Genomic DNA, 23,766 nt, shown 5'->3' with positions numbered 1-23,766 from the left:
TTCTGGGTCTGATTGTCCTTGGGTCTGTTCGGGTCCGGGTCAAACCTTTTGACCAAAGAAGACCAATTGATGCTTATGTCAATACATTGCATTCGATGGGAAAAGATGAGTGTCACAAGCTTGATTGTTATGTCAATACATCACAGACAATGGGAAAAGATACATGTCAACCAATTGATGCTTATGTCAATACATTTACAGTCAATGGGAAAATATTTGTCAACCTATTGATGCTTATTACAATACATTCCAGCCAATGGGAAAAGATGAAGAGGAGTATGTGGAGACCTGCTTGTCGAACATCTCATTACAAAATCATGGGCAGGCTTTCCTGGGGACTTGCTTCCATTCAGCCACAAGAGCATTAGTGAAGTCAGGCACTAACGTTGGGCAATTAGGCCTGGCTTGCAGTTGGCGTTACAAATCAGGGTTGATGTCAGGGCTCTGAGCAGACCAGTCAAGTTCTCCCACAATGTCTCAACAAACCATTTCTGTATGGACCTCACTTTGTGCACGGGGGCATTGTCATGCTGAAACAGGAAAGGGCCTTCCCCAAACCGTTGCCACAAAGTTGGAAACACAGAATCCTCTAGAATGTCATTGTATGCTGTAGCACTAAGAACTAAGGGGCCGAGCCCGATCCATGAAAAACAGCCCCAGACCATTATTCCTCCTCCACCAAACTACAGTTGGCACAATGCATTCGGGCAGGTAGCGTTCACCTGGCATCCGCAAAGCCCAGATTCGTCTGTCAGACTGCCAGACGGTGAAGCGTGATTCATCACTCCAGAGAACGCGTTTCCACTGCTCTAGAGCGCAACGGTGGCGAGCTTTACACGACTCCAGCCGACGCTTGGCATTGCGTATAGTGATCTTAGGCTTGTGTGTGGCTGCTAGGCCAGGGAAGCCCATTTCATGAAGCTCCCGACGAACAGTTCTTGTGCTGACATTGCTGCTCTGTGAGATTGTGTGGCCTACCACTTCGGGGCTGAGCCGTTGTTGCTCCTAGATGTTTCCACTTCACAATAACAGCACTTACAGTTGACCGGGGCGGCTCTATCAGGGAAAAAATCGAATGAACTGACTTGTTGGAAAGGTGGCCTCCTACTGTATGATGGTGCTACGTATGGAGGTTGCATGGCTGTGTGCTCGATTTTATACACCTGTCAGCAACGGGTGTGGCTGAAACAGCCGAATCCACTAATTTGAAGAGGTGTCCACATACTTTTGTATATACAGTGCCTTCGGAAGATATTCAGACCACTTCCCATTTTCCGCATTCTGTTACAATACAGTCTTATTATAAAATTGATTAAATTACTTTGTTTCTCATCATACACACAATACCCTATAATAACAACGCGAAAATAGGTTTTATAAATGTTTGCAAATTTATATTTTAAAAAAAACATACCTTTATATACAGACATACCTCATTTATGTATTCAGACGCTTTGCTATGAGACTCAAAATTGAGCTCAGGTGCATCCTGTTTCCAAGGATCATCCTTGAGAGGTTTCTACAGCTTGATTGGAGTCCACCTGCTGTAAATTCAATTGATTGGACATGATTTGGAAAGGCACACACCAAGCCATGAGGTCAAAGGAATTGTCCATAAAGCTCCGAGACAAGATTGTGTCGAGGCACAGATCTGGTGAAGGGTACCAAAACATTTATGCAGCATTGAAGGTTCCCAATTACACAGTGGCCTCCATCATTCTTAAATGGAAGAAGTTTGGAACCACCAAGACCTGGCCACCCAGACAAACTGAGCAACCGGGGGAGAAGGGCCTTGGTCAGGGAGGTGACTATGAACCCAATGGTCACTCTGACAGAGCTCCAGAGATCCACTGTGAAGATGGGAGAACCTTCCAGAAGGACAACCATCTCTGCAGCACTCCACCAATCAGGCCTTTATGGTAGAGTGGCCAGACGGAAGCCACTCCTCAGTAAAAGGCACATGACAGCCCGCTTTGAGTTTGCCAAAAGGCACCTGAAGGACTCTGAGACCATGAGAAGCAAGATTCTCTGGTCTGATGAAACCAAGATTGAACTCTTTTTCCTGAATACCAAGCGTCACTTCTGGAGAAAACCTGGCACCATCCCTACGGTGAAGAATGGTGTGGGGATGTTTTTCAGCAGCAGGGAATGGGAGACTAGTCAGGATTCAGGGAAAGATGAACGGAAGTACAGAGATCCTTGACGAAAACTGTCCTTCTACAGGACAATGACTGTAAGTACACAGCCAAGACAACGCAGGCATGGCTTCGGGACAAGTCTCAGTGTCCTTGAGTGTCCCAGCCAGAGCCTGGACTTGAACCCGATTGAACATCTCTGGAGAGACCTGAAAATAGCTGTCCAGTGACGCTCCCCATCCAACTTGACAGTGCTTGAGAGGATCTGCAGAGAAGAATGGGAGAAACTCCCCAAATACAGGTGTGCCAAGCTTGTATCGTCATACCCTAGAAGACTTGAGGCTGTAATCGCTGCCAAAGGTGCTTCAAAAAAGTACTCAGTAAAGGGTTTGTATACTTATGTAAATGTTATTTCAGTTTTTTATACATTTACAAAAAGTTATAAAAACCTGTTTGTTTTGTCTTTATGGAGTAGTGTGTTAATTGGAGAGGGGAAAAACAATTTAATCAATTTTAGAATAAGGCTGTAACGTAACAAAATGTGGAAAAAGGTCATGGGGTCTGCATACTTTCTGAATTTACTGTATAGGGTACATGACAGGATGGCGTTTTGAGGCTGATAATGGGATGAAAGAGCAGAGGCGTGCACTCCCTCAGATATCCAGTGGCAACCTCAATGTATTTTGAGAACCTCCATTTTCACAACCTCAGCCCTTCTACATCTCTTTGTCACCCTTTTCTCTCTGATACAATATACTGTTATGAAAAGTTCTGTATTATTTTATTAGGCATGGGGGATGAGTGTTTCAATTACCAGAAACCACAGTTGACAATTCAGGAAGAAGCCATTATTTAGGAAATATAGAACATCCTTGTAGGCTGAAATTGAGGGCTATAAAACCATGATGTACAGTTGGGGATCTTTGCTGCAGGCAGTCCCCCATTAATTTCCCCCTTTTCAGTACCTCCAAATATGAGTCCCCCGCAGGCCTGACTGCCAAACATTTCCGTAAGTAATACCTCACCACTATCTCACCATTGACATTCCTCGGAGGATTCTCCAGTTGCTTTTGAATGTTACAGGAGCAGCAGGAAACCCACATTTTCAGGCACAAGTCTTAAAATTCTCCAAACCATGGAGACCTATGGCCTCGGGGAGGATAAGTACAAAAGTGCAACTTTAACTGCCCTTCCCTTGTGCCGATTCCCAATTTAGAAATTTTTCCAGTCACTAATCTTCAAACTGCTTCACATAAATTCAAAATATTGCTACAGATTATCAGATACAAATGTCTGACTTGCAAGACTAAGAATTCAACTTCTCTACGCTCTCTCCTATGCATGTACTGTTGATTTTGTTACGGCAGTTGCCTTGTGTATACATTTGTGACAGTTCTTAAAAAACAAATTTATGAGAGGCATTTGCCCACATAAACTAGGATTGTGAACTACGAGTGCAGATACAGGACTCAGACTCAAAACATAAAATGGCCATGGTAGGCTTTAGGCTACAGACACGTGCAAAATGCCTATGCTGACATCTTGTGACTTCAAGGTGCACTGCAACATATAGTAATAACATTATGATAAACTGTTGGCATTATATTATCATACAGTAATGTATCTATAGTGGAACAAGCCATACCAAGACAACTGACACAATCAAGAAAACGCCAGTCGAGAGTGACAGACCATTTAATGATCTGTAAGTATGTTAAACAACCATTTTACAGTTTAAAATGTCCTCATAGAGGAACAGCAAAATACACAAATTATGAAATAAGATTTGATCAAAAGACAGTTTTTTTGTTGAATTTAGTTGTCATTTGTATATCAAAATTAAGTGCCTTCAACATTACCATGAGAGTATTCAGCCTGCAGTAATTTAAATATTTACAGCACAAAAACTGAGAATCATGGTTTACTTTCTGCATCGGTTCACAACTAGCTGCGTCTCTTTCAGACTGCCTTGTCTTGTCACACAAATCAAAATATGAGGACCCTGAACGGAGACAGTAATACGGGAAAGTACACAAGAGCACAGATTGGGAACATGAGTATTTACAGCATTGGCTCAGGGAGACACTAGTTCAGAGAAAGGAAAGAGAGATGGACAGTTTACACATCCATTCCTGGCATTGTTTAAAGTTTAAGTCACATTTGTTGCCTCATGGATTGGTTTCCCCTTTACTTCTTCAAGTTAAGCATGCTACAGCTGTCATTTAGTAATTTGCTTTTTGACTTTGGGAACACATATTGGTATCCAGGAGTATTTTCAGGGGAACAGTAGGGGGCAGTGGAGGACACAAGGAGAGAGAAGGACTATGCTTACTAGTTTGCTAAACTGTATCCACAATTAAACATCAAATAGAACTGTTAATGGTACTCAATGGAAATGAGGACATGATTTCACAATGGAGTAGCAGTAGGCTGTAACAGGTTGGGCTGATGAAGAAAATATAATAAAAAACAGAGGCTATTACAGTAGATCTGAGTAACGAATACAAATTCAAGTATGAAAATAGGTTCAGATTATTTACATACATTTTGGCACATAATCAATTCTAAAAACAAGGGTTCATAAATGTCACTGAACTGAGTTTTGTTGGGGTCCTTGTCAGTTGCCACCCCCCTCCCTAAAATTTTAAAAGTGATAATCTGTCATGTAATCCACTTGGTCTCCCTAAATCTTTTTAATCTTTAAACATTAGACTTGAAAATTAGGCAAATAAAAGTTCTATATTCTTTAAATATATATTTAGTCGCGTGTTGAGGCATGTACAACTAAAAGTTCCCATATAGCTTCCTGGGGAACATTGAGGAAAGCTGGCTGGAAATGAAGTAGAAGGAAATTAAATTGGCAGATGGTAGAAGAATAAAAGCAGTACAAAAGATTGGTCACTGGAGCATGTCTATTATATGTGTCCTTTTTTTCTCAATCTGTAAAAATATCATGCTTTTGATTTACTTATTGATTTTGTTTTCTCAACATAGAAAACAATTCCGACCAGTCATTCTGCAAAAAAACATCCCTTAGCCATCCTTCTAATTTAGTTCCCTTGTCCCCTTCAATACTTAGAAAATCAAGACGCAATCCAGTTAACCTTCAACAATGGCAAAAGCGAAATGGATGATCATAGAATTGATCATCAAAACTCCTAATCCACCCTTCCGTATGCTCTCAGTAAAGGCAGAGATTTGTGGAATCAGAGGTGGTAGGATGATTTAAGGACTCGGTGAAGAGAAAAACATATTTTAAAAACCAAAAATGGTTAAACCCATCCAAACTGAGGCATTTCCAGTTTTCTAAACTGGATGAAAGTCCTAAAAGGCTGGTGTTGGCTTGGTTCTGGTGGGTTAAAGAAAATTGAGTTTTTTTATGGAGAGGTATTACACGGAGGCAATGACAATCATGAGGTGAGGGGAGATGCTGGAGATACTGTTGAGAAGGTCGGGGGCAAGCCGGGACAGGTGGCTCTCTGAGAACTCACACGGTGGGAAAATCTGCACCACATATGCCGGCTGGGGAAGGAATAGACAAAACACATGGTTTGAAGTCAGTTCAGTAGCATACTCCCATCTCCAACTAATGTTTACTTGAATACAGAAAGGAACAGGTCTGTTTGAAAATGGATGCTTACATGGCATAATAGTCAATGCACAACATACCTGATTAGAGCCGGGGTTGGGGACGTTGATGATCCCCGCTGCCTGTTTTTTCTGTAGGTAGGTGATGAAGCCTCCTTTCAAGAGAAGGGTCTGGCTGTGAACGTCCTCCTGATCTCGTCCACATGGCAGAGCTAGTAAGAGGCAGTAGTCATTCTCCACCTGTAAACAACAACCCAATCAAATCGGTTGAGCTTTTATACTGAAATATTAAGCATGTTTACATTCACAGTTGTAATGAGAACTAGCTGCCTGAAAAGAAAACTTCACCAATGAGCGTCCTAAGAATCGTGATAAAAATGCATTGTTTTAATGGCGAACAGCTAGCATCTCACCATCATCCTGCGAGCCACGCCCTCCAGCTGGGACGCTTCCAGTCTCATCCTCTGTGCAATGCGGAGTGGGGCACCTCCCTCCAGGGGCGGCAGTGAGTGGTGAGCCAGCACATTGTTGCCAGAGACAAAGTGGAGCTGCACGGCAACTGAGTCACTCTTCAGTGCCAGCAGGCCTTGCCACACTATGGGGTATGTCTGCACAAACAAAAGTAGAGCAAAGACAGGTCAGATAAATAGGTTAAATCTTAAGAACAAGCAATATTACGTAAACAGATTATTATTCTAATCTTACAAATGACGACTGAATGTCTTCAGTATTGCCTCTCTAGTAATTGTTCTAATTCCCATGATCAGCCTCATTACCGTTAAAAGCTGCACCATATCGACGGACCGGTATCCTGAGTGCCCCAGTTTACCCTCAGGGCACAACTCCGAGGAACTTGAGAGGGGTGCTGCTGGAGGGCTCGACATGAAGACTGGTGGGCCCTTCTGCAGAACTAGCTCTTGCTTGCGGGAGAGAGCCATGGGAAATGTATAAGAGGGTGAAATGGTGTCCCTCTGTATCCGGGGCATGTGGGATAGGTCCATGGAGGTTGTGTGACGGAGGTGGGAGTTGTCCGATTTGGTTTCACATCCTCCACCAAGTGACCCAGCAGATAGTGACTGAGACAGCATTCCCCTGTGGCTGAGATCAGCATCCTGAGGAAACAAATAAAAAACTAGATGTTTAGAAACATAAGTAACAAATAGGACTACAGTGCTGCATGCATAGAAGTAATCATGTAGGAGAGAAACAATGTAATAGTAAAAGTCAATCCTAACTGAAAACACTTTGGCAAAAACACTGAACAGATGAAAGCTTATAAACTAATGAACTAAATGTAAGCATGAATGCATTGTTCTCTGACCTGGGAAGGTGTAATGCCGCGGGAAGCCAGGTTAAATCCCATCGAAGAGTGACTGGAAAACTGGGAGTGGAAGCCCCGCATATCCCTGTACACTGGGAAGGAGCCAGCGCCGCCTGGATGAATCAGCTGAACCCCTTGAGGATGATGATGAGGAGACACCATAACAGGGACGGATGAATGGACCCCCATGATCCTGCTGCTCTCGGTATGAGGTGGGTGAGACATATTTGCTTCCAATGGTTTGGAAGTCTCCTTCCCCATCTGTGTCATGCCTTTTCCAACCAAGGGACTATTGGAAGCAGCAGAGATGTTGGTAATTGAGGTTGCTCCTGCCTCAGGAGTTAGTGACTGACGTCCCTCTGCGATGGTGTGCTCTCCTAGCTGATGGTGCATCAGGATGCGCATGTCCCGTATGTCTCTGATGTCTCGGGAGGCCATGCTGTACTGGTCCAGACGTAGACCTGCGTGATGCAGCCCTCTCCGTTTCTCTGCCTGCATCATCATCACATCTGACTGGAGCTGGGGTGTAGAGGATCTGCACAGCCCCTGGTGGTAGTGTCTTATGTCCTCCTCGACGCTGCAGTCTGAGGCTCCCCGAGTGGGGCCCACGTGGGACTGCACCACCATGTCTCTGATCACGGCTGGCATGTTGGAGCGCTGAGGGGGCCCAGTGTGGGAAGATGGTAGGAAATCCGCCCGTCTTCCGTAATTCATTCCAGAAAGGTGTGGGGTGTTCATCCTGACCTCGCCGTGAGAGAGGCGACCCATAGACACTGACTGGGTGACGCTATGCGACACTGGGGTCATGATAACAGACTGCTCTGGGTGGGGGTGGTGCATACGGGAGATGTACAGAGACATCTCAGGCATACCATGATGCAAAACCATAGAGCTGCCATGGGGGGACATGGAGTTGCTGGGAGGGCAAACTTTGGCAAATGTTGAGTGGCCTGTTGTTCGAGGGGAATAGGGCTCTTGCTTGAGGTGTGGGACTGACTGATCAGTTGGGGTACTGGGACTAGGACTCATACGGTTTCCAGTCAAAGATGGGTGATGTGGATTCATGATTGGACTGAGGTTAGATGTCTGGTGTGCCTTTGCCATATCCGCCAGCATTGGTATAGATTCTACTCCAAGCCCTTTCTTGTACATCAATACTTGAGGACTTGTGACCGGTTGTTGAATCATCTTTGGTTGAATCATCATTACTGTGCTACCCTGAAGTCCAGTGTGATATGATGACTCTGACTTGTCAGAACCAGGACTCTCCTGCTTAATAGTGGAGATGACAGGCTGAAAATTGTATGACTGGCCAGTTAAGAGTACCCCAGGGTGTCCGTACCCTGTGGGTATCAGGGTTCCCTTGGGAGTGGAAGGCTGGGATGGGGTAAGCGGTTCTTGCTTAATCTGAGATTTAGAGACAGACTGCTGGAACTCTATGTCAACTGCACTGGCTGGTGGGATCTGGCTAATTTTGGCGCTGATCCGTTGAGGTCCCTCTGTTTTTTGCCCTGAGTAACTTAGTACTACCACACCCTGTGATGTATTCACCCTGAGGCCAGGACTGGAGTCTGTGTTGTAGGGTGTGCTCTCAACTACAGACCATCCTCTGCTGTTCAAATCTTCTGCCGCATCCACTCCATGGTAACGATTGTTCTCGTTCATACTTGATCCGAATTTCTGTTTGGGTAAAGATAGGCCAGCATTACGGTTACTTAGGGAGATTCGAGGTGCTTCCTCAGTATCATAGGGCATTGGAATCCGGCTAATGACAGAGGTAGTAGGTGAAGAAATTACTGAATGGACTATCTTCTCTCCAAAGTTCTGCTGGGTCTCTGTGAGTGGGGAAGGCTTTTGAAATGTGGGATGTGGTATCAAAGGCGAGGTTCTGTCTTTAAGATGCTTGTTCCAAGCGGTCATAGTGTCAGACGAGTTCTCATTCTCTGACATGCGAATGTCTGTCAGCGTTGTTGTTAAGACTGTAGTAGGGATGGCATTGCTGTTTGATGCTGATACATATTTGGGCTCCATGAGGATTTTTCTTAGAGTGCTGGAGCTAGGGTCAATATCCGATGCCTTAGTATCAGGAGGCATGGGTGGATTTGCTGACTGGTTCCCAAGTGCAGTTACTGCTTGTGCAGAGGGAGTGACTACATTAACTTGAATTGCAGGAGTAGCATGAATTCTACTTTCTTCAGATCTGGGAAGCCAGTCTGGTGAAACAGGCATTGTGCCGGGGCGGGGTGGAGGGACATTCAATTGGGTTGGATATGGTTTGAGCGCAAGGGATGAAGAAAGAGCAGGGGCTACTGCTGATAGTTGTAACTTTTTGAAATGAGGAGGACTCTTGGTGCTAGCGTGAAAGGCAGATTCTTCAGGTACGGGTTGTTCCACAGCAGGTTGTTCTGCCTCCTTAGGGGTGTCCACAGTCATGGTGCATGTGACATCCACTGTTGCTGTAGCAGTAGCTGCCTTAGAGTTGATTATTTCCATGTCTTCAGGAATGGACTCTGTTGGCTTGATAGGGGAGGTCTCAGCTTCTGGTACATCTTCAGCAGTCTCTCCCTTCCTGTTGATACAAGCCTTTCGTCCCCTGGACCTTTTTGGAGTCTTAGCTCTGACTGCTTTCCCTGTTTTCTTGGGTGTTTCTGGTGAAGGGGAATCATCTTGGGCAGAGGCCCCAGAAACAGATGATTCAAAGGCTTTAGCATCTGGCATCAAGGGCTTGACACTGGGAATCAGAACTTCCATCTCTGGGTCTGGGTCAATAACATGTTTTTCTGGTTCCAAAACATAATCGGCAGAGGGGGAGACCAGGGGCTCTGGGGTAGGAACAAGTGCAGTGTAAGTGGGAGGAGCTGTGAACCCATCTGTATCAGTAGGTATGTCTTCAGCAGTAATGGAATCAATGGCAGCAGCCAGTTCGGTTTCACTGGCAGGATTAGCAGACTTCTCCCCCTCCATTTCTACAGTGACAGGGGGCAGTAGGGTACGTGGCTCTGCAGGTGGTTCCTTATAGGGTTGAATAGGTTTCTCAACTGTAAGTTTGGCAATATTCTCCACTGCCCGTTCCAGTTCCATCTGACGTGCCAAAAGAGCGACTGCTGGGTCCACCGGTGGTTCAGGGTCTAATAGAACTTCCTTTTCCTCTGGGCTGAGTTCTGCTGCTTCTTTCAGATACTGAGTCCTTGTTTCTTCTTTATCTGGTGTTCCTGGTTTGGCCTTTTTAACAGTGGTCTCAAAAGATTCAGACTCATCCTCCCCAGAGCAAAGCAACCCTTTCACATCATCTACGCTTACACGAATCTCAAAGTTTCTCAAGCAATGCGATTTATCCTCTGTCACCAATTTGGCATTTTGTGTCAACCTTGGTGCTTTTACTTTCCCACTCTTTTCAGATTGTTGTCTTTTCCATACATGGGTAGATTCTATCCTCTCAATGTCCCCTTCAGATAACTTTTTTGCAATTTGATCAGTTAGATCTTTGTCTTTTTGTGTTGGCAAGCATTGCTTTGCTTCCTCTAATAAAGTCCCTGCTTCTTCAGACTCATCTTTTATTTTGGGCTCAGGCTCTTCAGTATTATCACCCGACTTCTCTCCTGTTGATGTTGCACTCTCAGATTGTTTGTCTACTCTACTTGCTCTCCTGCCAACAGAGGTTCCAGTAGGTGAAGACACTTGAGCGGTCTGCACTTTCTGCATACGGGGTGAATGCCACCCCTCAGACATTCTTAAACCCTCTCCAGTGTTCACAGGCTCTTTGATATCAATGTCTTCCTCGGTTGCTTTCTGTGTGTCTCCTTTCACTGGTGACACATCTTCCCCTCGCCTGCGTGACTTGGATGGGCGACCTCGCCTTGTGTTAGTAGATGTGTTCAATGTGTCCTGCTGCAGCTGCTGCACTGGTTCTTTGTCAACACCACGTTTACGTGTGGCGCGAGAATACTCCACCACCTCTTTACCTGGTGGCTGGGCCTCCCCTTCAGATGGTGTGGCATAAACAGACCGAACATTTCGGCGTCTAGTCCTTCCGAGGAATAGGCTTGATTCATTCTCAGGGTCAAGGACATGAACTGGTGACTTGGTTATAGGCTCTGATGATATTTCTCCTCGTGGAGATGAAGACCTTTTCAGTTTCTCTCTGTCAATTCGCTCACTCTTTCGGGTAACTGGTTTCTCAGAGACAACTGTTTCGGGGGGCTTCAGGATTTGTGTTTCGGACACATTTGGCTTAGCCCTTTTACTCTTGGGTTGTTTGCGAATTGGCTTTGCTGGTTTCATTTCAGCCTCTGAAACTGGCATGTGAACCTCATGGGAAGCATCAGATTTCTGAGGTGTATCAAAGTCCTTAGAATCTGGTTTCCGTGGTTGGACCTCCATCTTTACCATGTTCATATTCTCTTCAATCTTAGGGGAAGCAGAGCAAGGGAATTCGGCAGCCTCTGCATCAAAACAACTTAATGAGGCACCAGGAGTGGGAAGCTTATCATCAAAGAAAGACGCATAATCCACTGTAATATTGCTCTCAGTTGTAACTTTGGGTTCACATAGTTCCTCTCTAGGTTCAACTTTAACCTCAGCCTCTGAAAGGACAGAGCGTAGGGGTGTGATTACAATCGAGGATGGTGGTTGGATCTCTACTAGTGGAGGAGATTGGGGTGGGGACAAATCACGATTATGTTCCACTTTTTCCTCTGTAATCGGTGAGACAGTCTGTTCAGATGAGGAAGTTAAAACAGCCTCTTTCTCCTGCTGTGGCAATATCTCTCTGGGTGAAGGAAGAAACAATGAAATTGGTAGGATGAGAGAAGAGCCGACTGATTTAATATCAGCCTTCTGCATGAACTCTGAAACTTTGGAAGACCCTTCTTGTTTTTCATTCTGAACTTCTCCTTCACTCTTATCAACTACATCAACGTTTTCAATTTCTGGTGGAAAGTGGTCCCTTGAGGTCTCCTTCCGTTGTTGAAGCTCTAGAAAGCGGCTATGAAAAAGCACTATGGGCTCTTGAAGGTCCACTCCTCCTGGCTCAGGTTGTCCTTCGACAGAATCCTGTTTGGAAAGATGTCTACCAAATCCCGACTTAGGATCTGGATCTTTGCGCTCAAGATGTTGCAATCGCCGTGAATCTTGCTCAAAGATTGAACTATGAAGAAAACGAGAGGCAAACAGCTCCTGCCGTTGCTGATCCTCTGCTTTGGGGTCCTCCTTTTTGTCATCCAGTTTACCTTCAGAGTCAGTATGAATCTTCTTCTTCTTCATGTACCAAGACGGGATAGGTCGTGGTGCAGACTCTGCCTTTTCTTTGTCTGATCTACTGTGAAGACTTGCAAAGCAAGAGTCTCTGTCAAGAAAGGACCAATTATCCTCCCTTGAGGAAGACAATGACTTGGCTCGCTCAAGAAGTGCTTTTGTGTCTGGAGTTATAGTCTTGTCTAATGCAAAAGAATAAAACTTATTCTTCTCCAGGGAGCCTGAGAAATTCAGGTCTGTCAACCTTTCTTCACGTTCTCTGAGGATAGAGAACAGTGAAGTGTTGGGCTTAGTGGAGTGGTTTTTGTTCTCCCCATCATGATCTGAATCTGACTGTACTTCTCCAGGCTCTAGTTCACGCACAAGACATTTGCGAATGCTTTCACGTTTCACAATGCTACTGGGGAAGGTCATGTCCATTCTGAGGAAGTCAGATTTGATTCCGCTCTCCCATCGTTGAAGTAGCTCCTCATCACACCCAAGCAATGTTGTCTTAGACTTAGGAAATTCTGTGTTCGGGGAACTGAGACTATTGGGTGTCACGTCCAAGCTGTATTTCAATGAATCTACATGCGAGTAGACTTTGTCCTCTTTTTTAGGAGAGTCTTTAGTCTCTTTATTGGTAACTGATTGTGATAACTGGGAAGCATACACTTCATTTGAGGGAAAGTGACCAGAGCCAGAAAAGGCTGTGACACTCCGGCAAAGGTCTTCATTTAATTCCTGGGAAGACCTGTAGTGTCGTTCTCTCTTAGCACTTAGCAAGTCAAAGTTAAAACTATCAGATTTCTTACGTTTGTTAGATGGAGAATCATGTGTGACATCTTGACGTGATTTTCCTACCACATGCAACAGACTGCAACGTTCAAAGTCCTCTGTGTTGCTGCCTTGTGGGCTTTCAGTTTTATCTGATTTGTCAGGCTCTTCTAGCTTCTGCCAAAGCCATTGGCTCTGTTCCATTTGTTTTTGGCAGCTCTGAGAGTGGTCAATGTCAGATGCAAGTCGTTCCTCAGTCTCCCTTCTGCTTTTGTATAGTCCTACACCCTGTCCACCATTGTCTTCTTGCGGCTGTACCTTGAATGCGTCCTGGTCAAGACTCCCATCATCAGAGATTTTCATGAGACTTGAACTCCTCTGGATTTTTGATCCCCAAAACTCAATTTTCAGACAGGGTGGGTCTAATGGATCGGTTTCATCTTCTGTTGGCTCTCCAAGTCGTGACTGAAGTTCCAAACTGAGTCCAAGGCCCATTCCCATGGAGACAATATCAGACTCTTGTTTATCTTTAGGACTGAAAACAGTAACAAGTCTCTCAGATTTAGCCTTGCAATGCTCTTTCTTATGAACCCCTATTTGCAATAGGCTCTTGTCACCCTCATTCTCCTCCTCAGCTGGCTTCCTGAGTCCCAATCTACCACACTCTTCCTCTTCCTGACTGGCCCTCTTCAGTCGATCGGTCTTCAGCATGGATTCTTCAAAACGCCTCTTTCGTGCAGCTAGACGGTCAACATCTAAAGAGTTAGAACCATCAAACCCAGGGCCAGCTTTCATATGTATTTTGGCTTTCATTTTAACATCATTTTCTACAACTTCAACCAGTCTTGCCATGTTTTTGTCTTTGGGCACCTTTCTATGCTTGATTATATCTCCTTCTTGAGGCTTTATGTGAAAGGGAGGACTGTTCTGGTCACTTGAGGGTGATTCAAGCCGAATACTGTCATTCCCACGTTTTTGTTTTTCTAGGACAGCATGACCAAGTGATTTTCCTTCCTTCTCCTTCACACGCGTTAGCTGCACCACACAAGGTGGTAGGTCTAGCTGTCCTTTGCCCGAGCCTTCTTTTTCCTTAGGAGGAAACTTGCTGACTTTGGTTCGAAGGCCTGGACTACCTTCTCTTTCAAGTTCAGGGTCCGTCTCAGGCGATGGAATACTGGGAGATAGCAACTTAAATTTCCTCAGCTTCTCGCCTTTCTCCTTTTCACCTTTCTCCTTGCGCCCGGCCCGCCTTTCCTTTTCACCGCCAATACCACGTTCAACTTCAAAGGATCTCTCCTTCTCTGGCTTATCACTCTTATTATACCGGTCAGGGTGTTCCTTGTCAGGCTTGTCAAATCTTGGAGGTGAGAGTGAACTGCAGCTGCCACTTTGCTCTGAGGATCTACAGCAAATGCGGCGATCAGAGTCACTTGGTAGACGCTCAGTGAGAGAGGGGGACACTGTAGGACTGACAGGGCGATTAGGGTGAGAAGGGCTCTGGCTGTGTTCAATTGTCCTCCGCCCATGGTCACGTTCACGGTCTGTTTCAAAGCGCTCCCTCTCACGCTCCCTCTGCAAGTAACTGTATTTGCGGATGTCCTGCTCATAGGGGTCTCTGTGATCTCTGTATTCACGCGGGTCATCAAAGTAACGTGGGTCATAGAAATCTCCCTGGTATGGGTCCCATTCAGTGTAGGACTCGCGGCTCCTGGAAGGTAACTTGCGACGGGGGTCTTCTATTAAGGCTCCTCCAGGTGTTCGCACATTGTTGTCAAAGAATGGCCGTTCAATTGCAAACTCATATTGAGGCCTGCGTTCATCACTGAAAAACACAAAAATATACACAGGAACCAAAATCATTATTTATATATCATTTATATCATTATTTTTCAATGGGGATCTGTGACAAAAGAAAACTAGAGCTAAATTATACAAACCTTCCTTCAGATAGGATTTCATAGAAGTCGCGAATGTCCTGCCCAGATGCCTGCATTGAGCGATAGAAAGCCATCTGACTTTCCTGATTGGCAAAGTCCACCTGCAAACACATGGAAATTGATAAGGCGGACAACAATTATTGTTTGGACTATGGTCTTCAATCATCTGGCCTATTCCCCCCAACGACAGGCATTCTAGTTCAAAATATGTTTTTTCTGCTGACCTTAATTTTGTTGCCACCAATCTTCCAACCCTTGGTCTCTTTGACAGCGGCCTGTGCATATTCAATGTTTTTATACAGGATAAGGGCCATTCCTTTGGGTCTGTCAAATACAACCTGTGGTGGGAGGGGAGAGAAGTATGACATAAATTTGGTAAAACGATATGATCCTTTAGATAACGTGGAATGAAATGAAATGTGTCATGAGAAAATGGCTTAAACAGGAATAAGCAGCAGGCTTACCTTGACAACATGTCCATAACGACAGAAATGACGAGTGAGATATTGCTCTGTGATGTTGGAGGCTAAACCATCCAACCAAACACAAGTTGTGGGCATGCTTTTTCCAAATCCCAGCTGTAAAAATAGGGATAAATAACATATCAACAATATTATCCTGTTGGCAATACTCCTGTCATTACTATCAACAACTAAAATCTCAGTTGTACATTCAGAATAAGTGTTGTGTGTAAAATGAGTTATAATGCTGTCCTCACCTTTAGCCTATTGTTGCAGAGGTACTCTCCATCCATCTTCGTTATGGCCTTACAAACACTGCCAATGTCACAGTACTGTAGAAAGGCATACTGAGGGGCACCATTAACTTTCTTGATGTCAATATCCTATGTGAATGGAAAGGAAGGCAACACTAAATTTATAGAGGCAGTGTTCCTCACAAGCAATTCCTCCTCACAAGCAATTCCTCCTCACAAAATCTCCTCTGCAACATGCAGAATGTATTTTACATACCACTATCTCCCCAAAACGCTGAAAGATATTGAGAAGGTCATGGTAGCTGGTGGTCTTTTCCAGGTTGCCAATAAACAGAGTTCGTGTGGCTTTGGGGTGAAATTCATCTATCCTCTCATCCAGAGGCCGGTACTCATTCTCGCTTTCAGTCTCTAAAAAGAGAAATTCATGTTTTCACAAACTTGTATAAATCATGTTTAAAAAGGTAGAGCACAGAGATTTTCCTGGTCAGGTTAAGTGGTTAGGAAAAACTCAAGCCACTTTATATACCAGTTGTGGACGCACCAGGGCCATTCCAGATGATGACCTCAATTTGCATGCCAAAAAACAGCTTCCCCTTTGATGCGCCAAGGGCCTTCTCCTGGTCCTCTTGCTGGCGAAAGAACACAAGTCCATAGCGCTCCTCTAAAGCTCCATGGATTTGCACAGAAGTCACCTTCCCATACTTCTTGAACTCATGGAACAGGCCATCCTTCAGACTTGTATCTGAAAGAGGGAAAAAAGACCATATAAAAGCTTGACTAAATACTTTCAGGTGCATACAGTGCACTCGGAAAGTATTCAGACCCCTTCACTTTTTCCACATTTTGTTACGTTACAGCCGTATTCTAAAATGGATTCAAACATTTGTTAATATCAATCTACACACAATACCTCATAATGAGAAAGTGAAAACAGGTTTTTAGAAATGTCTGCAAATGTTTAAATATAATATATATAACAAAAAAAAAAGCCAATTACATTTAAACTCAGTTTTTCACAATTCCTGACATGTAATCCTAGTAAAAATTCCCTGTCTTAGGTCAGTCAGGATCACCACTTAAATTTAAGAATGTGAAATGTCAGAATAATAGCAGAGAAGATTTATTTCAGCTTTTATTAATTTCATCACATTCATCACATCACAGTGGGTCAGAAGTTTACATGCACTCAATTAGTATTTGGTAGTATTGCCTTTAAATTGATCAACTTGGGTCAAACATTTTGGGTAGCCTTCCACAAGCTTCCCACAATAAGTTGGGTGAATTTTGGTCCATTCCTCCTTACAGAGCTTGTGTAAGTAACTGAGTCAGGTTTGTAGGCCTCCTTGCACACGCTTTTTCAGTTCTGCCCAAAAATGTTCTATAGGATTGCGGTCAGGGACTTGTAATGGTCACTCCAATACCTTGACTTTGTTGTCTTTAAGCCCTTTTGCCACAACTTTGGAAGTTTGCTTGGGGTCATTGTCCATTTGGAAGACCCATTTTGCAACCAAGCTTTAACTTCCTGACTGATGTCTTGAGATGTTGCTTCAATATATCCACGTAATTTTCCTCTTCATGATGCCATCTATTTTGTGAAGTGCACCAGTCCCTCCTGCAGCAATGCACCCCCACAACATGATGCTGCCACCCCCGTGCTTCATGGTTGGGATGGTGTTCTTCAGCTTGCAAGCCTCCCCCTTTTTCCTCAAAACATAATGATGGTCATTATGGCCAAACAGTTCTATTTTTGTTTCATCAGACCAGATGGCATTTCTCCAAAAAGTATGATCTTTGTCCCCATGTGCAAACCGTAGTCTGGCTTTTTTTTATGGAGGTTTTCAAGCAGTGGCTTCTTCCTTGCTGAGCGGCCTTTCAGGTTATGTCGATATAGGACTCGTTTTACTGTGGATTTAGATACTTTTGTAACTGTTTCCTCCAGCATCTTCGCAAGGTCCTTTGCTGTTGTTCTGGGATTGATTTGCACTTTTCGCACCAAAGTAAGTTAATTTCTAGGAGACAGAACGCGTCTCCTTCCTGAGCGGTATGGCGGCTGCGTGGTCCCATAGTGTTTATACTTGCTTACTATTGTTTGTACAGATGAACTTGGTACCTTCAGGCATTTGGAAATTGCTCCCAAAAATGAACCAGACTTGTGGAGGTCTACAATTTATTTTCTGAGGTCTTGGCTGATTTCTTTTGATTTTCCCATGATGTCAAGCAAAGAGGCACTGAGTTTGAAGGTAGGCCTTGAAATACATCCATTAGGTACACCTCCAATTGACTCAAATTATGTCAATTAGCCTATCAGAAGCTTCTAAAGCCATGACATTTTCTGGAATTTTCCAAGCTGTTTAAAGGCACAGTCAACTTAGTGTATGTACATTTCTGGCCCACTGGAATTGTGAAACAGTGAAATAATCTGTCTGTAAACAATTGTTGGAAAAATTACTTGCGTCATGCACAAAGTAGATGTCCTAACCGACTTGCCAAAACTATAGTTTGTTATCAAGAAATGTGTGGAGTGGTTGAAAAACAAGTTTTAATGACTCCAACCTAAATGTATGTAAACTTCCGACTTCAACTGTAAGTATTCAGATCCATTGATATGAGACCCAAAATTGAGCTCCGGTGCATCCGATATCCTTTGATCATCCTTGAGATGTTTCTACAACTTGATTGGAGCCCACCTGTGGTAAATTCAATTGACTGGACATGATTTGGAAGAGCACACACCTGTCTATATAAGGCCCCACAGTTGACAGTACACGTCAGAGCAAAAACCAATCCATGAGGTCAAAGCAATTGTCCTTAGAGCCCCCGAGACAGGATTGTGTCAAGGCACAGATCTGGGGAAGGATACCAAAAAAAATTCTGCAGCATTGAAGGTCCCCAAGAACATACTGGCCTCCATCATTCTTAAAGGGAGGAAGTTTGGAACCACCAAGACTCTTCCTAGAGCTGGCTGCCCGGCCAAACTGAGCAATCGAGAGAGATGTGCTTAGGTCAGGGAGGTGACCAAGAACCCAATAGTCACTCTGACAGAGCTCTATAGTTCTTCTTTGGAGATGGGAGAACCTTCCAGAAGGACAACCATCTCTGCAGCACTCCACCAATCAGGCCTTTATTGTGGAGTGGCCAGACGTAAGCCACTCCTCAGTAAAAGGCACATGGAAGCCCATTTGGAGTTTGCCAAAAGGCACATAAAGACTGTCAGACCGTGAGAAACAAGATTCTCTGGTCTGATGAAACCAAGATTGAACTCTTTGGCCTGAATGCCAAGCGTCATATCTGGAGGAAACCTGGCACCATCCCTAGGGTGAAGCATGGTGGTGGCAGCATCATGCTGTGGGGATGTTTTTAGCAGCAGGGAGTGGGAGACTAGTTAGGATTGAGGGAAAGATGAACAGAGCAAAGTACAGAGAGATCCTTGATTAAAACCTGCTCCAGAGCGCTCAGGATCTTAGACTGGAGCGAAGGTTCACCTTCCAACAGGACAACGACCCTAAGAACACAGCCAAGACAATGCAGGAGTGGCTTCTCTGAATGTCCTTGAGTGGCCCAGCCAGAGCCTGGACTTGAACCTGATCCAACATCTCTGGATAGACCTAAGAATAGCTGGGCAGTGACACTCCACATCCAACCTGACAGAGCTTGAGAGGATCTACAGAGAAACTCCCCAAATACAGGTGTGCCAAGCTTGTAGCATCATACCCAAGAAGACTCAAGGTTGTAATCGCTGCCAAAGGTGCTTCATCAAAGTACTGAGTAAAGGGTCTGAATACTTATGTAAATGTAATATATATATTTTTTAAATACATTTGCAAAATGTCTCAACTGTTTTTTCTTCGTCATTATGAGGTATTGTATGTAGATTGATGAGGGAAAAAACTATTAATCCATTTTAGAATAAGGCTGTAACGTAACAACAAACGTGGAAAATGTCAAAGGGTCTGAATATTTTACAAATACACTGTACATAGTGACTAATTCATATCTGCAGTACAAAGAGCCTCAACAACAATGTCATTAACTCAACAAACATAATTATTGCCAAAACCTAACAGTATATTTACCCTATAGTCTAGACTAGACAATGTATGGTATATACACAGCAGAAAAGGGGTCAAATCCTCACCTGTAGAACGCACAGGAAGATTCTGAACCTTGACACCAAAACTTTTTCGAGGCTCATCCTTGTCAACGGCAGATAAAGCCAGAGCTGAAGGTGCAGGGACGGCAGCAGACTGAACTGAACGTTCTGGGGAGTCATCACTCGAACTACTGCTGGAATCACTGCTGCCAGAGAGGAACAGTGGAAAGGCTTAGTGGAAAATAGCATACTGTGAATGTCACAGAACCTCAGACATAAGAAGAGGAGTAAATCTCTGTAAAGAACTCTAATTCAGAAATTGTGTACTTTTGTCTGAACAATTACAAAATATTTTGATATAGCTCACAGATCTGATGTATATCGTAAACATCATCAATCCATTACACACTCAACAAATCAGGTTTGTTTGAACAACCTTCTGTATGAGGTTGGAAATAATTCAGGTTAAACTAACATGAAATATGGAATACCGTTATTTGTCTTGCAGTGGCACTGTCATCGGCCCAATTCATCAACATGAAATTAAATCTGTTTTGATACAGGTTTTTTTTCTATTCATATGTTGAAGCAGAATATTCTGCATAACCATTCACAGGTTAATATACAAATTATCCCACGAGTGCATTAAGGCTTGAAATATTGGCCACCATTGTTCCAATTTCTCAAAATGTTCAGCAGGTCGTGCCCATATGGATTTGAATAAAATCACCTTGACTAACAACCAAGGTTGGGAGAGTAGCATAGAACTACTACAATAGGGGAAATAGAGAGCAATTTGGACAGAAGACTGCTTGTGCTGTGAAATCGGTGTTTGAAATTCACAGCTCGACTGAGGGACCTTACCTTATGTATGTGTAGGGTACAGAGATGAGTTAGTCATTCAAAAATCATGTTTAACACTATTATTGCACACAGAGAGTCCATGCAACTTAATATGTGACTTGTTCAGCACATTTTTACTCCTGAACTTGTTTAGGCTTGCCATAGCAAAGGGGTTGAATACTTACTGACTCAAGACATTTCAGCTTTGAATTTTTTATTAATTTGTATAAAATTCTAAAAACAACTCCACTTTGACATTATGTGGTATCGTGTGTAGGGCAATGACAAAAAATAATTTGTATTTTATTTTATTTTTAATCGGGCTAGAACACAAAAGTCTAGGAGTGTGAATACTTTCTGAATTTCCCCTTAATAGTACACCCCAATATTCCTTTCTCTATTTTCCAGCCTTCTCCCTGTCAATTGTTTCCTGCTGCTCCTCCTCCTTCTCTTAAACACTCCCGGAAGTGCTGCTAATGGAGCCTGGCCTGTGGGAGTGGGCAGAGAGCCAGCAGTGACCAGAAATGTCCAGTTCCAACTGGATCTCACGGAGGGGGGGAGCTATCACCCATACACAGAGGTAGGCAGTGAGAAAATGCACCAGCCATCTCCAAACATTCTCTGTAGCATTTCTCCCTGAAACCCCATGTGCAGCTGAGTGCACACCCTGGTTTTCCAGAAATCCTGCTTATTCCCTCCTGTTTCCGGGAATCATCCAACCGGGATATAGCAAAAATCAGGGAATTTATTGAACGTTTTCAGAATTTTGCAACCCTAGTCCTGTCATTACTAAATGTGTTGTGTGATATGTATTTGAATATTTATTTATAAAAAATAAAATAAAATTACACACAAGAACATTTGATTAATAAAATATTTGAATCCGTCATCTTCCTCAAATATAGTCCGGAGAATGAAGGGATGATGACCCACTCTCCGAGAGGAAGGGAATCTACTTTGATTGGTCATCAACTCATGGCTCACACACTTCATTCGGGATAAGTAGAGTTAGCCTGCCCCGAAGCAGGTTAGTTCTGAAGGATTTGTTGCCATAGAAATTGATCTGGCTAAAAGGTGAGCCATTTTCGTGTCAGCAGTTATAACGAGTTGACCAAAGTTACCTCACTAACTCCTCGAGTGGCGCAGCGGTCTAAGGCACTGCATCTTAGTGCAAAAGGCATCACTATAGTCCCTGGTTCGGAATCCAGGCTGTATCACATCCGGCCATGATTTGGAGTCCCATAGGGCGGCGCACAACTGGCCCAGCGTTGTCCGGGTTTGGCTGGGGTAGGCAGTCATTGTAAATAAGAATTTGTTCTTAACTGACTTGCCTAGTTAAATAAAGGTTAAATACAAAAATACAAAAAACAGATTCATAGTATCGGGCTCTGAGGCCAGACTCACAAAACACTACTTAAGAAAAAACGTAAGAAGTTTCTTATGGAAAAAAAATAAGAAGTTCATATGATAGCTCGTAAGTGCATTCCTTAATGTTCTTAGGAATTCATAGTTTTCTTAGGAACTTCGTAAATATCTTTCCTAAGAACTTTGTAAATACCTTCTCATGTGGCATTGACATTTGTGACGTGCTTGAAATCAATAAATAAACCTGTGACAGGGATGATAGGATTTGGCCCATTATAATAAAGTGTTGATATTTCAATTTTATTACATTTATTTATCTGCTTTATGTCTCCAGAATATACATTTTTTAGGTGGCTCGCAAACCCTTCAAACAAAAAAAATTCACAGTTATATCAAAAACAAAAATGGATAACCAAGAAAAGCACAAAATTTCAGCAAACAAGAGCTTGAATTAATGGTGGAGGGAATAGCAGCCAGGAAAAGGTTGCTGTTGGGGAGACTCGATAACTGCGGAGTCACTGCAGAGATCAAAAAGAGAGGATGGGTGAAAGTGGCCGAGTCTGTCTCTCCCGTCGGGGGTATGGCAAGGGACAGTGATGTTGAAAAAAAAAAGTGGTCCGACATCAAGTCGGCTGCTAAGAAAGGAGCTGAGAGAAGCAGGGAGTTGAAGAAGACTGGGGGGGGTAATCGACCATTCATGTGGACCAGCTGGAATGAAGGTGTTGTCCATGAAAGGAGACACAGTGGTAGAGGGACTGCGTGACCGGTAAGTTAGCTAGTTGAGTTAGCCAAGTTCTTCTTTACAAATTGAAGAGCTAACACTAGCTATTTAACACTTCTAGAATATTGTAATATATTGTTAATTACTAGCTAGCTAGATAATGCGCGTTTAATTCATTTAAATGTTCGGAAGCAGACTGTCTGTGGCAGTGGCGCAAGAAAACGTTCACGGTTACAAAAGTATCCAGTTGTCACAAGACAAGGGTTTAGCTGTCCTAAAGTTAAGTAGTTTTCCACAAAGAAATCCCATTTCCTATTAACTTTTTACTTAGGAGAAACACAGGAAAAAATTAAGAACATTTCCAATAACTTTAATGAGGAATAGCAACTTTGCTTAAAACTTCTACAGTATCGGTATGTACCCCCGCAGGACGGTTGAGCTAACGTAGGCTAATGTGATTAGCATGAGGTTGTAAGTAACAAGAACATTTCCCAGGACATAGACATTTTGTTAATCTAACTGCAGTGTCCAATTTACAGTAGCTATTACAGTGAAATAATACTATGCTATTGTTTGTGGAGAGTGCACAGTTAAGAACTTGAAAATATATTAATAAACCAATTAAGCACATTTGGGCAACATTTTGAACAGAAATGCAATGCTTCATTGGATCAGTCTAAAACTTACACTGTTGCCATCTAGTGGCCAAAATCTAAATAGCGCCTAGATTCCTAAGTCATATATTGGCTTTTTTTGATGAAATAAACATTTAAAAAGATGCATGTTTTTTTCTTTGTATTATCTTTTACCAAATCTAATGTGTTATATTCTCCTACATTAATTTCACATTTCCACAAACTTCAAAATGTTCTTTTTCAAATGGTATCAAGAAGATGCATATCCTTGCTTTAGGTCCTGAGCTACAGGCAATTAGATTTGGGTATGTCATTTTAGGTGAAAATTCTTACATACGCTAGCCTATTAACCACGTTATGACTGACTTGTTAGTCCTTGCTAGTTTGATTGTATTGACATACCAATC

General features: G+C 43.3%; 1 protein-coding gene across 6 annotated transcripts in view; it reads right to left on the bottom strand.

Moving 5' to 3' along the window:
- Positions 1-3,812: 3,812 nt before the first annotated feature.
- Positions 3,813-23,766, bottom strand: part of LOC109908062 (msx2-interacting protein) — a 41,959-nt gene continuing 22,005 nt past the window's right edge. For 2 of the 6 annotated variants that reach the window (XM_031794324.1, XM_031794323.1), the window contains 12 exons: positions 19,841-20,001; positions 16,232-16,447; positions 15,962-16,113; positions 15,709-15,834; positions 15,455-15,568; positions 15,215-15,328; positions 14,991-15,091; positions 7,045-14,875; positions 6,500-6,835; positions 6,137-6,331; positions 5,805-5,963; positions 4,690-5,657 (listed from right to left, as the gene is read on the bottom strand). In XM_031794324.1, the coding sequence (XP_031650184.1) occupies positions 5,526-5,657; positions 5,805-5,963; positions 6,137-6,331; positions 6,500-6,835; positions 7,045-14,875; positions 14,991-15,091; positions 15,215-15,328; positions 15,455-15,568; positions 15,709-15,834; positions 15,962-16,113; positions 16,232-16,447; positions 19,841-20,001 (9,637 nt within the window). In that variant the 3' untranslated portion in view covers positions 4,690-5,525. Of the gene's footprint in view, positions 5,658-5,804; positions 5,964-6,136; positions 6,332-6,499; positions 6,836-7,044; positions 14,876-14,990; positions 15,092-15,214; positions 15,329-15,454; positions 15,569-15,708; positions 15,835-15,961; positions 16,114-16,231; positions 16,448-19,840; positions 20,002-23,766 lie in introns of all 6 variants that reach the window. The other 4 variants (XM_031794319.1, XM_020506487.2, XM_031794322.1 and 1 more) reach the window with 4 other exon arrangements.

This window comes from Oncorhynchus kisutch, linkage group LG17 (assembly GCF_002021735.2).
Source record: "Oncorhynchus kisutch isolate 150728-3 linkage group LG17, Okis_V2, whole genome shotgun sequence".
NCBI classification, from domain to species: Eukaryota; Metazoa; Chordata; class Actinopteri; order Salmoniformes; family Salmonidae; genus Oncorhynchus; species Oncorhynchus kisutch.
The sequence above is the reverse complement of the archived record's forward strand: the minus strand, read 5'-3'. Positions and strand labels throughout refer to the sequence as shown.